General features: G+C 40.7%; 1 protein-coding gene across 1 annotated transcript; it reads right to left on the reverse strand.

Annotated features, from left to right (window-relative positions):
• Positions 1-7,975: 7,975 nt before the first annotated feature.
• On the reverse strand, positions 7,976-10,341 carry LOC143122348 (uncharacterized). The gene is made up of 4 exons (XM_076283163.1): positions 9,785-10,341; positions 9,480-9,501; positions 9,314-9,373; positions 7,976-9,138 (listed from the first exon to the last, which is right to left on the reverse strand). The coding sequence occupies exons 1-4, from the start codon at positions 9,989-9,991 to the stop codon at positions 8,720-8,722; spliced, it is 708 nt and encodes a 235-aa protein (XP_076139278.1). The 5' UTR covers positions 9,992-10,341; the 3' UTR covers positions 7,976-8,719.
• Positions 10,342-13,427: the final 3,086 nt, after the last annotated feature.

Below are 13,427 nucleotides of genomic sequence, written 5' to 3' on the forward strand. Positions count from 1 at the left end.
AATATCCACTGGGATTTTTTTTCTTTCTATTGTGTGTGTCAGACTTGTGTGTGTTTGTCTGTGTGTACGTATGTGTCAGCAAATAGCCAATGATGGCATCAGTTTTGATTGACATCACTTAACTTGCCATTGTCATCTCCTTCTGACCATTGTACCACAACAAACTTTCTGGCTGGTGTTTCTGCCACTAAAAGAATGGAGGAAAAATGAAGAAAGGATGTATGAATAAGCAGATAGATACGGTATTACATATTTTATCACCATGTAACACTGCATTCACACCAATACCTGTAGTGCACAGGTAGTGCAAGGTTTTGGTCTGTTTTCGTCTACTTGTTATCAGATTAGGCCATTTACACCATGTAGTGTTCTGCACAGCAGAACAGCAGAGACCCCTTGAAATAGAAGAGTTCTATTTTTCTCTGCATTGACAGCAAAACGGTGCAATTTGAGTGCAGCAGATTCTTAGCAGTGTTATAGTTCGTTTTGTAAGTCCTATTTTGCGATCCCGTTGGGTTACACTTGTACCCATCATGTGAAAGTGCCGTTTGCTCTTTCAACAGTTGTCTTCTGTTAGTTCCTAGTACGCACGGAGATATCAAAGATTCTTAAGTTGTCTCTGGAGATATGCTAGCGGTTTTGAACATTACATTTTATTTGCGTCATCAACATGCCCCCCCCCCCCCCCCCAACACACACACACACACACACACACACACACACACACACAAACACACACACACACCACCAACCAACTCTACACGATTCCCGTAGGTCATCTATTTGTGGCTTCAAAACGGCAAAACGGATTTCTTTGGTTCTACCAGACTAGCTACTCATAAGCTAATGACTAATCAGTGAAAGAAATGAGATCTTGCCAGCTGCAGTGCTGTAATATTGGTCAAGTAGCCGACTTGCTCTTGCTTAAAAACTGATTACACGCGAATGAATACAAAAACAGTATTACGAAATGTTTATTACACTCCTTACCTCTTGTTTCTTCCATTATAAAAGTGATGTAAGGTCTTTTCCTACAGGCTCGTACATTCTCGCTCACTCCTTGCTGCCTCTCCGGCCTCTCCTGAGTCCTGACTCCACAACTTCTGTTTCGATTCGAACGTCGCAGCTGTCTCATTGGAAGATGGAGATCTCACGGTGTTTCGCGAGAGGCGGGGAGCAGGATTTAGCGCGCAGCGTCGCTCTAGTATCCTGAATCACATGTGTTTTTAATTATGTTGAAAAGAAAAAACTGCGAAAAAAATGAATGGCTGAAAGAAAATATTCCTCGTCGCACCTTATCACGATGGAAAAAAAGGTTTGTATGCCTACTTTGGGTTTATCTTTACAGGCAACAATTTTCAGAATCCCTTGACTGTTATCACAGTTTGGGTAACTCAATGGTCAAAGTGACAAATGTATTCATTCATTAATTTAAGAATATATTGGAGTAATTTATGTAGCCATACATTAGGCTACCATTAATGCAACTATGCTTTGCAACAGTTCACAAATGAGGAAGGATAAATCTATCAAAACAGGCACAGAGCCTGCCGAATTTTGTTAGGCTGATGAGATTGCATGAACTTTTTGCATAGTCCAATGTAAGTCAATCCAAAATGATTGAGGTCTGTTTAAAAAATGAAGCTAAAAGTTTAGGCTACATAAATTATATGCCACATTTAATCAAAACATTAGGAATGGATATTAGTGTATTATGACATCAAACATGTGGCCTAGGCCTAGCCTGCTGGAAAAAAAAACAGCTAAACCATAAGCTGGTGGCTGGGCTGGTCAGCTGGTTTTTCACCAGTTTGTGCTGGTGAATTTGTATAATTGAAAAGCATTTAAAATGATTTGATTAAAAATAATTTTAATGATGTTTACTTCTGAAAGATAATGAAGACATTCTGATTTACAGATAAACAAAAAACGTGGCTTTTAAAACATATGTTGGATGTGTTGCATGTGTGGATGCAATTCATAACGTTTTCTACATAGTTAAAATAAAAGTTCGTACTTCTCCTTGGGACAAGCACTTTTGAATTTTGGAAAACACTTTTCCATTTACATCGGGATTTTGCAAACATTCAGTGTCAGAGTCAATAAAATGAGCCCTTCAACGAATTTGACAAGCAGCTGAAAGTAGGCTAAGCATGCTAAATTCGACATCCAAACAGTATTCTAAAGTTAGCTTTGAGATACTGCTTGATTGCATAACTTAGTTTAGTCTCTTCAATGTAGCCTACTATGTTGTGATAAGATCTTAGCAGAGTTAACTTCAATGCAGCAGTTTTTAACAAATTTGCTCAGCATGGTCACGATGCTAAGCGAATTTAATAGCAATTTAGCCAGACGTCTATGTGGCAACAACAATCCTTCAACAATCGTGAATACTTTGTTAAATGCACATGCAGAGGAGGGGCAGCGGGCTACGAGAGAGAGCGGGGCCGGGCAAGGAAAGGCTGCGTGCGTAAAAAGTGCAGCTCAATGGCAATGCAAGGATTTGATCTTATATTTAATTTAAATTAAATTACATTAAAATAAACATATAATATTTATGTGTGGCGGCCGATTTTTATTTTGTGGCGCCCTGCCACAGATTAGTCAATGTATGGGAAACACTGCCTGGTTCTACATCTCTTTTCTCATGTGTTCATATTTTAAGGTTTTGTTGCTTCCTTGTCTGCCTATCTCATACAAGATTTTTGTGCGTGCCCAAGTCTTGTATGTTGTACTATACACACATTTTGTAAGGATATTGTTTTAGGGCTTGGTGTCATCTACAATGCTTATATGTTGCAAAACCTTGCAAGTTACATGTTGTATGCATTTAATATGCATTTTACATGCAGATTCACTTCCCTATATACTACATATGAGGATCTAATGCAGCATATTAAATTAGTGTAAATTTTATATAGATCATTTCCATATGGGGCTGCTTGGGTCTGCATTATAGCCTAAAGTCTGCAGTGAGCAGATTTCAGATAGAATTGAAATGATAATTGTTACCGCATTCAATTAGTAAACCAAAATTCACTGTCTGACTGACAGTTTTTGTCACAATGTATAAATGCAGAGAGTCAAAGTGAAAGCGGGGGTGCGCGCACCAAGGCACTTGTTTGTGCAGAAAGACCTTGGCTACTGGGTCTGGCTCGTCAGGCTACTTGGCTACTGTTCTCAGAGCATTTTGCTTTCTCTGTCTATGATCTGCAGCTTTTCTCAAACTATGGGCGTCCTCATCAATTAACCTACTGGTCCACGTAGCCGCGAAATTAAGTTATGGCCGGTGCTGGAGATCTTAAATACGATCGCGTTCCATTTAGAACATCTTACAAACGGAGGCGTCAAGTAGCCTAAAGACACATTTGAGTTCTACATCTGAGAACTAAGATTTCCAGTATGTAGAACTCATATAGAACGCTTATGAGCGCTCATGCAATGTGTGTGTCCCTGCAGCAAGTGAAACTAACGTGGGCTAGAAGCAACTATAGTTTAAACAACAACGTGGCTTCCTGTAACTATTAATGGAAAAAGCATAGAAACGGCTAATCATAATCTTTAAATTCACATTAATTAAGCTGGCTATATGCAACACAATTTATTTATATTCCCTTTGCATATGTTTGGGTAGACTTCAAACGTTTTTGAATTTGAGCTTACAGTTCTGTATTCTTTATTAGGCTATTATATTTATTTAGGTATTAGTGATACCTCGAAATTAGGCTGCTCTCTGTTAGGGCAATTTATTGTAGCCTGCTAACCCATATGCACAAAACATAATTTCTGAAATGATTTCTTGATTTATAACATGAGCTATGTCTCCATGTAGGCTAGTCAAATAGTGAAGTGATAGGTAGATCGATCATGTAGGCCTACATGTCACATGAGCCACACATATGAGGGGCACTGCTTCTTCTGTCCCTCCCAAACTGCTTTAAAATTGTGTGTTTAGCAATCAGAATTTCATTTTCTTTCGGCAAGATTGTTTCATTTTCCTATCCCACAACCCCCACACTTTTAAAAAGCTTGATACGCCCCTGCCAACTAGTCTCACACACACACATGCACACACACACACACCTGTCTGTTTGTCTTTCTGATCCTTTTACCCTTTATTTTCTTTACACTCACATATGGAAGGCCTACTTCAGCTGATGCTGGTTATGCAAAACGTCTATTAAACCTGATTTAACAGAGATCTCTGCACTAGAGGTCTGCGCGGGACTGATTTATCAGTCCCGCGCCCGCCCGCTCCCGCAATATTCTGTCCCGCTCCTGCCCGCTCCCGCATTAATGTGGGTTTACCGTGGGAGTGCAGACCTCTACTCTGCACTTTGTGCTCTGAAATTCCTTTCAAATGGGTGTAGTCTAGAGCAGTGTTTCTCAAAGTGTGGTCCGGGGACCACTGGTGGTCCGCAAGCTATCCCAAGTGGTCCGCGAGCAGACGTGGTAAAATATAGTATAGATGCTATATTGAACCAACTTGTATGTAAATCCAAACAGTTCTGCAACACTGCCTTTGTAAACTATGCCAGTTTAAATCATATTAATCCTCTGACACAATAAGCAAAGTGGTTCAGTGAGTAGGCCTTGTGTAATATACTGTTGAAGTAAGTACTACTTTTTATTTTAGATAGGTGGTCCGTGAATTTTTTTTTTATTGGTTAAGTGGTCCTTGGTATGAAAACGTTTGAGAAACCCTGGTCTAGAGCAGCTGGTCTAGAGCAGCTGGCTGAGCAGGCTACACTCAAGTGCACTAATGAGCATGAATTGATATAAGTATTTTTTGACAATTTTGAGCATTTTGGGTATAATTTCTTGCTAAAGAGATCAATAGTCACCCTAACAATTGTTTTATAATGTTATATTATGTATGTGGACCATTTTGGCACATGGCACACTACCTTGTAGAATATATCTGCTTTTTGGCACCAAATATATGCTACAATACCAGAAATGTGAGGTTTATAGACAAAACGCCAAATTTGACCTGTTCTGAATTTGACCTTTGATTAGGGTCACTAAAACCAGAAAAAATGGAGACATGTTTTGTTTTACTCTTAAGAACCCCTAGAACCAAGGGTGGGTGTGCATACCATAGCATTCATTCTGGCAGGCGCCCCTGGTTGTAATCTTGATGATTACGACTTACAGCTCATGAAAACCAAAAATGAGTATTTCAAAATATTAGAATAAGGAGATTATAATACAGAAATGTCGACCTTTTGGGAAAAAAAAAATTGACTAATCCAAAATAGTTCATTTATACACTCAATACTTGTTCTGGCTGCTTTGCACAAATGACTGCATCAATGTGGCGTGATATGGAGGCAATCAGCCTATGGCACTGCTGAGGTGTTATGGAAGCCCAGGTTGCTTTGATAGCGTCCTTAAGGTCATCTGTATTGTTGGATCTGGTGTCTCTCTAATTTATTTTTCTCTGGACAATAAACCATAGATTCTCTATGGGGTTCAGGTCAGATGAGTTGTCTGGCCAATTAAGCACAGTAATTTTGGTAACTAGCAGTTTTGGCACTGTGGGCAGGTGCCGAGTCCTGCTGCAAAAGGAAATCAGCATCTCCATAAATGTTGTCAGCAGATGGAAGCATGAAGTGCTCTAAAATCTTCTGGTTAACTTTGTACTTGATAAAACACGGTGGACCAACACCAGCAAATAAGAGTATCCTGACTGGATACAGCACCGCCCATGACTGCAAAGTTTGGCAAAGGGTGGTCAGGTCAGCGCAGCGCATTACAAGGACTGAGTTACCTACTATTCAGGACCTTTACAGGCAGAGCTGCAGGAGAAAGACCAAGTGGATCCTTGCTGACCCCAGTCATCCCACAGTCTCACCGGCCTCTATCCCCCCAAAAATTCAAAGTATAGAGCTACTTAGAGTAACAGTTTTGATGTGCTCACAGAATCTGGCTCTGAGCCAAAATGGGAGGGGTGCATGGGGCCTGACAAAAGCTGTTTTACTGGATTCATCTTTGCCATCAATACAAATTTCTCTGTTTGAGCTTGTGATGCAGAACTTTGAGTTAAGTCTGAATTTGTGGGTCTACAACCGTTAAAGTGGAACAGAAACGAAATAGGAACTAACGGCGATATCCTCCTGAGAACCAATCCATAGACCTATGTCCTCTGTAGTGGACATAAGTTCTAGAAGCATACCCCTTTACCCCTTTGAGCTATTCTATCAATTCCTGTGGTCTTTTAAAGAGGAAAAAATCCTGGGCTTTCTAATGATATATCATGTGATTGGCTGGGTTGCTGGGAACCTCCTCTTCCTGGTTCTCAAAAATGGTTGACATCAAAACAAGCACATTTTATAGAAGGAGGAGAGATAAGTCAAATAGTGTCTTCTTATTAAGCAATCATTATGATGGCAATATATGGTCTTGTTAATGAAAATGTCAGGAATCATATGATTCATTTTGAAAGAAGTTAAGTTATTTACATTTTGAAATAATAGTGACTTTATGAATGTCCATTATAATGGACACCAGGACCAAAATATTTTGATATTTTGGGAAATTTAGGAGATCATTTGTATAGGATGAATGAGGGGGGTGAGTGAGTGAGTGAGTGAAACAGAAATTTAAAAAAATAAAAATTGTAAGATGTTTTTTTTAATCCTAAATAGAAAGGAAATCACAAAAAAAAAAAAGAAATTGTTGGACACTTTTTTTTCTTGGTTCCCAGGAGGATATAACTGATTTGTTATCAGTTCTATTAATGGTAGGATACTTAAAACTGCTGAAATAGTTACAAGGGAGAAAAAACAGTGATCTGTTATTACATAGGCGCAGCCATCTTGAGCTTCATTGATCTGTGATGTCATTAGCATGGTACGCTAAGTTGACTGCCACTTGGAATGCACAAGTCAGTCAGAGGAAAGAGAGGAAATGTTAGATTTAGCTGTGATCCAGTATACTAAATTAAGTCAGAAACTAGGATTCTACAGGTAAAAATCTGAATATAAATTTCTTTTTATGTCAACAAAACTCCAACCTGTATCCACACATGTAACTGTGCTGAACTGTGGCACAGCCCTGCACACGATTCAACCTGCCCACAGCAGCACCTCAGATCGGGTTAACCAACCAACAGCTATATGGACTAGCTGACTACCCTTATACACGCACAAACAATTCCCTATTTTACATGCTTTGCTAATATGTAATAAGCCAACGCAGTCATATAGCCTACCATCGTTGTATGTTAACTTTTACACATACTGTAGCACTGGTCTAGTTTTGTGGCACAATCCACAAAATATCTAGCATCGGAGGTAGGATTAGTTGACCAGCTTGTTTGACCACCCTATGATGGTTGAGGTGTTTTCACAAGAGTTTTGCTGGTCTAGCTGTTTAATTGACCACCTTAAGCTGGTCATTTTCGCTGGTGTTGCTGGTCTTACATTGCTGGTTTAACTGGCCATTCTATGTTGGTCATTCTAGCAAACCAGCACGACCATCTTACACCAACAATGTCAAGCTTGGCAGGCTGGTCACTAGCATGACCATTTCACCAGCTGTATCCCACATGACCAGCATTTCCACCTGGTGGCCCAACAGCTACGCCAGCAAAGACCAGCAAGAGCTGGAAGAAAACTAGCAAAGACCAGCTACAAGCATAAACTGGTTTCTAGCTGTTTTTTTTATCAGCAGGGAATGCGTGAAATATTTATTAATATCCACTGGGATTTTTTTTCTTTCTATTGTGTGTGTCAGACTTGTGTGTGTTTGTCTGTGTGTACGTATGTGTCAGCAAATAATTCCACACACACACACACATACGGAAGCTCATTGCATTCACATGAGTAAAAATAAGGATCATGATTATCTGATGAGAGATCATTAGATAATACTACTTTAGATAATAATATTTTGTTCTTTCTGACATTCAACTTTAAAAACCACATCAACTTTTAGGAATTGTATTCATTTTTTTATTAAGCACTCAGCATAGTCAGCCCAGGGACCACATATTAGTAAAAAGCAACATTTGTAAATACATTCATAACTTTCAATGACCTACTATAAACCATAATATCTCAAACAAATCCATACTGCTCAATCTGTTTTTAGAAAATGATTAGATTGGTCATGCATTTAACATAATTGTTTTAACATAAAACAGGTTAGTTTCGAAGAGCTCTCCAATGGGGGAACATTTCTTGTAAAAAACACATATAATTTCTGGTACTGCAAGTGATACTAAGCTATTTCTAACCTGTAACACTTCTTGCCACATTCAGCAAATATTTCCTCATGATCCACTGGCTCACCATTCTGTGAATACACTGTTAAAAGGCAGTCTTTATAAACAGCTCTGGCTCTGTAAATCAGAAACAAAGTGGAGCAAGCTTGTCCCCCAAACCATAACAAAACTGATCAAGCCAACCACTGAAAGGGGAAAGGGAGTTTGGGGGAAGGAAGGGGAGTTTGCCCTCTGTTTTGTTTGGGGATTGGGTTAAAATATGAACAAATGTGACTCCAGAATCGCTTACAGCATTTTTAATTTCATTTTTAAAAAAGTTTAAATTCCCTTAAGGAATGTACTGGTATGACCATTACTATACATACTAAATATTAGTTTTAAAAAAAAATCACATCAAAACAGATACATCTGAAAAATCTGTTGATACCAAATTGAAACACCACCACCACAATGATATCACAACACCATAACCAAAAGTTTCTTTCAGTTTCAGTCCTTTAGTCTATTTATTAGATAACCACCAAAAACCACCCCTTTCTTAATAAACCAGTCAATCAGCTCAGAAGATGTGTCGACCATGACCTCCAACTTATCGTTAGCCATCAAGTTGATTAAGTGGCCAGCGTAAACACTTCTGAAGTTTGGGTAGGTACAGGGGATGCTGTCCTTTGAGATGAACAAGGTGTCAGGCTCTGGGTAGGCCTCTCTGGTCCTAACGACACTAGCAGTCAGGTATGTCCCTTTGTTTGCCATTTTTGCACAGAAGTCAGTATCCGGGATCCGATGAGACATTTGCAGAAACACAAAATATATGCCATTCGTCGGAATCCAAATAGATTGGACAGCCTGGGTGGTGGTGCGGTTCAGCCACTGCATGGGTTTCATGTTCTTGGTTTGGTTCTTATCAGCTGTAGGGAACATAAAAAATGACATGAAAGTGTCAAAGGGTCATGCTCTTCTGGGTGTTCAAGTACTGTACATCTGTCCAACTTGTGGCTATTCACATACTACCTAAACCTCAGAGCACCCAGGTAGCACTAAACCCCATGTGGTTTTGTGTTGAAAATGACACAAATGACTTACGAGTCAGGTAAAAGGAAGGCTTTTTCGTCTGCCGGGCATGTTGTGCTTGAGCAGAAGGTTCTAAAAGCAAATGGATACCAAAACATTAATTTCAGCTGTGCATGCCATTGTCCATGTCCATTAGTAGGTCTATCATAGGCACTAGCCCAGCAAAGACAACTCTTACCATTCTGGGCAGCAATGCCAGCCTGAAAAACAAACACATGTTGGAGCTGAACACACCGACAAGCAGGTCAACATCCGAAATGTCTCATCCTACATTCCATGTTTTTATTATGTGCAAAATCTGTGTATCTATAAACCTAGTAAGGAGGGTTCCTGAACCGTTTTGATAGAGGTCCCAGTAAACATGCAGAGCAAAGCAAACACCATTCCAATAAAAAATTGTAAAAATAATTTTAACAATTTATAGCCTACAGCTTAAACAAATTCGTATGTTTGAGAGTAGCAGGATTCGCAGAATCACCTTACCTCACTCGCACTGTTACGTTTCTGATAATGAAAGAAAAAAACAGCTGCTAAGCCCATGAGTATCATGAACCCCGTGGCAAGACGTAACCGCGTCTCCTGTCGCCTCATGGTCTGATAGTGTCTTAACAGTGTTATGACCATCTCCTCTTGTCTCAGGTCGGTCACCGAGTCTGTAGAAATGACTTCGGTGGAAACGTCGGACAGCATCTCGTGTACCAGACTGACACCTAGGCTACCTCTGACCAAATCCCTTAATCATTTTAACTACAGTTTCCAAGACTTTATAGTTGAACCCCGCCCATACAAATCCCTGCTTTCTCATGATTCAGAACAAACAATAGTTTAGGCTAGTTCCGAAGTGACGCACAGATGGGCAGATTCGCAAGATTCGCGGTTTGCAGTTCAATAAATCATAGGCTAAACGTTTTCATTACACAACAGGCAGCTCTATCTAGCCATAGTGAGGTTGCTACGAGCTAGGTTACAACCCGGGTTTCGTACGAACGAACAGTCTATATGTGGATAAATAAAATGTATTCCTGTGAGCATTCCGCTTTCAGCCGAGCGTAGGGGCCGTCTAAAGTACAAACCGAAAGGAAAGATACATTTCAATAGCTTCACTGTTATTGAGTCGAACGCTTCCAAAATCCCTCCACACATGTAGGGTTTCCATATGGTCATACTACACCTATTTATTTGGGGAAATCTGACTCATACCAGCCTATTTTTCATAATTTTTTTTATTGTGGAAAAATCAATAGCTTCACTCTAACTTCCACTTCCAAAATCACTCCATTCATCTAGCGTCTCCCTATCAACACTACACCTGCTTATTTTGGAAAATCTGGCTCAACATATGTTGAAAAAATAAAATAGCAGTGTTTCCCATACGTTGACTAATCTGTGGCGAGGCGCCACGAAATCAAAACCGGGCGTGACACATTATTGTTCTATTCTAGGCCTACTATTTTAAATTAAAGATAAGATAAAATCCTTTTTACGCACGCAGCCTTTCCTTGCCCCGCCCCGTTCTCTCTTCTAAGGAGCCGCTGCCTCTCCTTTGCGTGTGCATTCGCGATTGTTGAAGGATTGTTGTTGCCACATAGAAGCATTGCATAGAAGATGGTGGGCTAAATTGCTATTAAATCCGCTTAGCATCGTGACAATGCTGCGCAAATTTGTTCAAAACTGCTGCATTAAAGTTAACTCTGCTAAGGTCTTATCACAACACAGTAGGCTACATTGAGGAGACTAAACAAAGTTAAGTTATGCAATCAAGCAGTATCAAAGGTTCTAACGTTAGAATACTGTTTGGCAGTTGCAGGGATGGATTACTGCACAGGCCTACCGGGCCCAGGCCCAGGGGCCCAAAAGTTCAGGGGGCCCTGAAGCCCAAGCCATGGAATCATTGCCTCAATATTACGAATTTCCCCTTGGGGATCAATAAAGTATCTATCTAACAAATCAGGATGTAGGCTATGAATCTGATTGAATTTAGTATTGGCCATCCCCAAAATGCACCAGAATACAGGAAAACACATCAAACAAAATGAAAATGTTCTGGGGGAGGACCCCCAAACCCCCCCTCCCACATATACGACAATTAGTGGGGGGCCCTTAATACATCTGGGCCCAGGGGCCCGAAAGTTCATAATCCGCCCATGGGCAGTTGCTTGTCAATTTCGTTACTCATGCAGGGCTCATTTTATTGACGCTGACACTGAATGTTTGCAAAATCCCGATGTAAATGGGAAAGTGTTTTCCAAGACTCAAAAGTGGTTGTCCCAAGAAGTACGAACCTTTATTTTAACTAACTACGTAAAAAACGTTATGAATGGCATCCACACATCACACATTAGCAGCCTTTTAACTAGGATTGCAAGGGTTCCCTCACGAATGTCTTAAAGAGGGGCATCCCTCTTGCTAGGTAGCCTGGGTTTTCCCATGTTGCCTTACGCGCGCGATTTTATTCACGCTGCTAGGCAGCCTGGATTCTATGGACTTTCCTTGCGTTCATTGGCTTCGGAAAAACCTTTCTCCGAGTGAAAATATCATTCCGCGTCATTCACATCACGTAATGTGTGAGTCAGAGGTCGGAAACGGGATAGATTTTGCTAACAGAGTTGCCCAGTTAGGGGCTCGTCATCACTTTTGTCGTCACGTTGTAGGCTAGTTCGTTTGTAGTCCATGTGGCCTTTCATGTCCAACAGTTTTAATGTGAACTTGGGAATTTGCAGTTTTTGTCACTTGAAAGCTGCATATCTTTCTTTCACGAGCGTCTTACACTATATTTTAAGCAAATACAGTTGTTTGTTTAGGATTAGTGAGTGTATGTTTTAACCTTTGTTGTGGCATCGTGTTTGTCACACATTCCGACGGCAAAGCACATGAACACTAACCTGACTCCGCCAGATGGATTTGCTCCGCATATCCATCTGGGGACTTTTCATTGAAGAACTTTTGGGAAGGGGCGGAAATACTGGTTAGCTGATTGGATAAACCATCTGTCTATCACCACCTTTGTTGGTTATCGACGGGCCAAATCAACCAATTAGATGAACAAAGTGTTCTTCTAATGCCTTTGTTTAACATACAATTAAGTTAGGTAACGTAACTAACGTTAAGATGTTTTAACTTACCATTTGTATGTGACATGAACCACAATTCCCATCAAGTTTTCACGGTAGGCCCTACACTGAAGAAAGTATATTCCTCCATTATATTCCTCCATTATGGAATCGGCCGTGGAGGATGTCTGTGTCGTTCATTCCTCCCAGCTGCATGGCTGAGACTCATAGCTTCACAGCTTACCCAGGAATACTTTCTAATTTGAATAAAACTTGCGCGATAGCTATGCTCATCTCATCTGTGGATGCCGTCATGTTCGTTGCGTCACACCTCAACCCGCCTCAAAGCTAACGCTGATTGGACGTTCGTTTGGTGAACTGCTCCAAATTCTCTTTAACGAAAAGTTCCCAGACTGATCTGCGAGTGAAACCCTGAAGCTCGCGAGATCAGGAGGGTCTCATGACGCTACATGAACACTTGCTGTCGGAAAAACAAAGTAGCCATGGGGGCGGTCCTTGTCATTCCGAAGTGCCCTGAATGCACCACTAGTTTTCACCTCAACGAAGGAACCAATCACAGAACGGAGGGAGGGCAGCAAGACGATGACGACACACCAAAGCCGTTATGAGCTATGTACAGACGCATTTGATAGACATTCGTAGCGCCCAATCAACAGCTCTGGGCATTCGTAAACCACATTTCAAATAGGAGAAAATGAATGTCTAGTTCCCAGACCCCATCTCAATAGACCTCTCCAGAATAAGTCCCGCCTCCGTAACTTCCGTATCCATCCAACTTCCGGTCGTCAAATGTCTATGAGAAATAACATGCCGTTTTGAAAGATCGTACCTGTCAAACTCTGTGACAAAGTAGAAAAAGCTGGTGGGCCGATTGGCCTACACACTTCTGCCATCTAGTTTCCACTGGATTTTTTGATTGTCGGTGCCGTTAAAGTAGAACTGCAGAAGGAGCACATGGGAAGAACGTTGGCCTGGTCCCGATGGCAATATAACTAGTTTCTGTGTTAAGGAAGGGGAGGTGGGGTTGGTAGAACAAAGCAGAAAGAGAGAGAGAA

This window comes from Alosa pseudoharengus, unplaced genomic scaffold, assembly GCF_046254945.1.
Source record: "Alosa pseudoharengus isolate Yale_2024_CS ecotype anadromous, Long Island Sound unplaced genomic scaffold, YU_APseudo_1.1 YU_APseudo_1.1_scf_14, whole genome shotgun sequence".
NCBI classification, from domain to species: Eukaryota; Metazoa; Chordata; class Actinopteri; order Clupeiformes; family Clupeidae; genus Alosa; species Alosa pseudoharengus.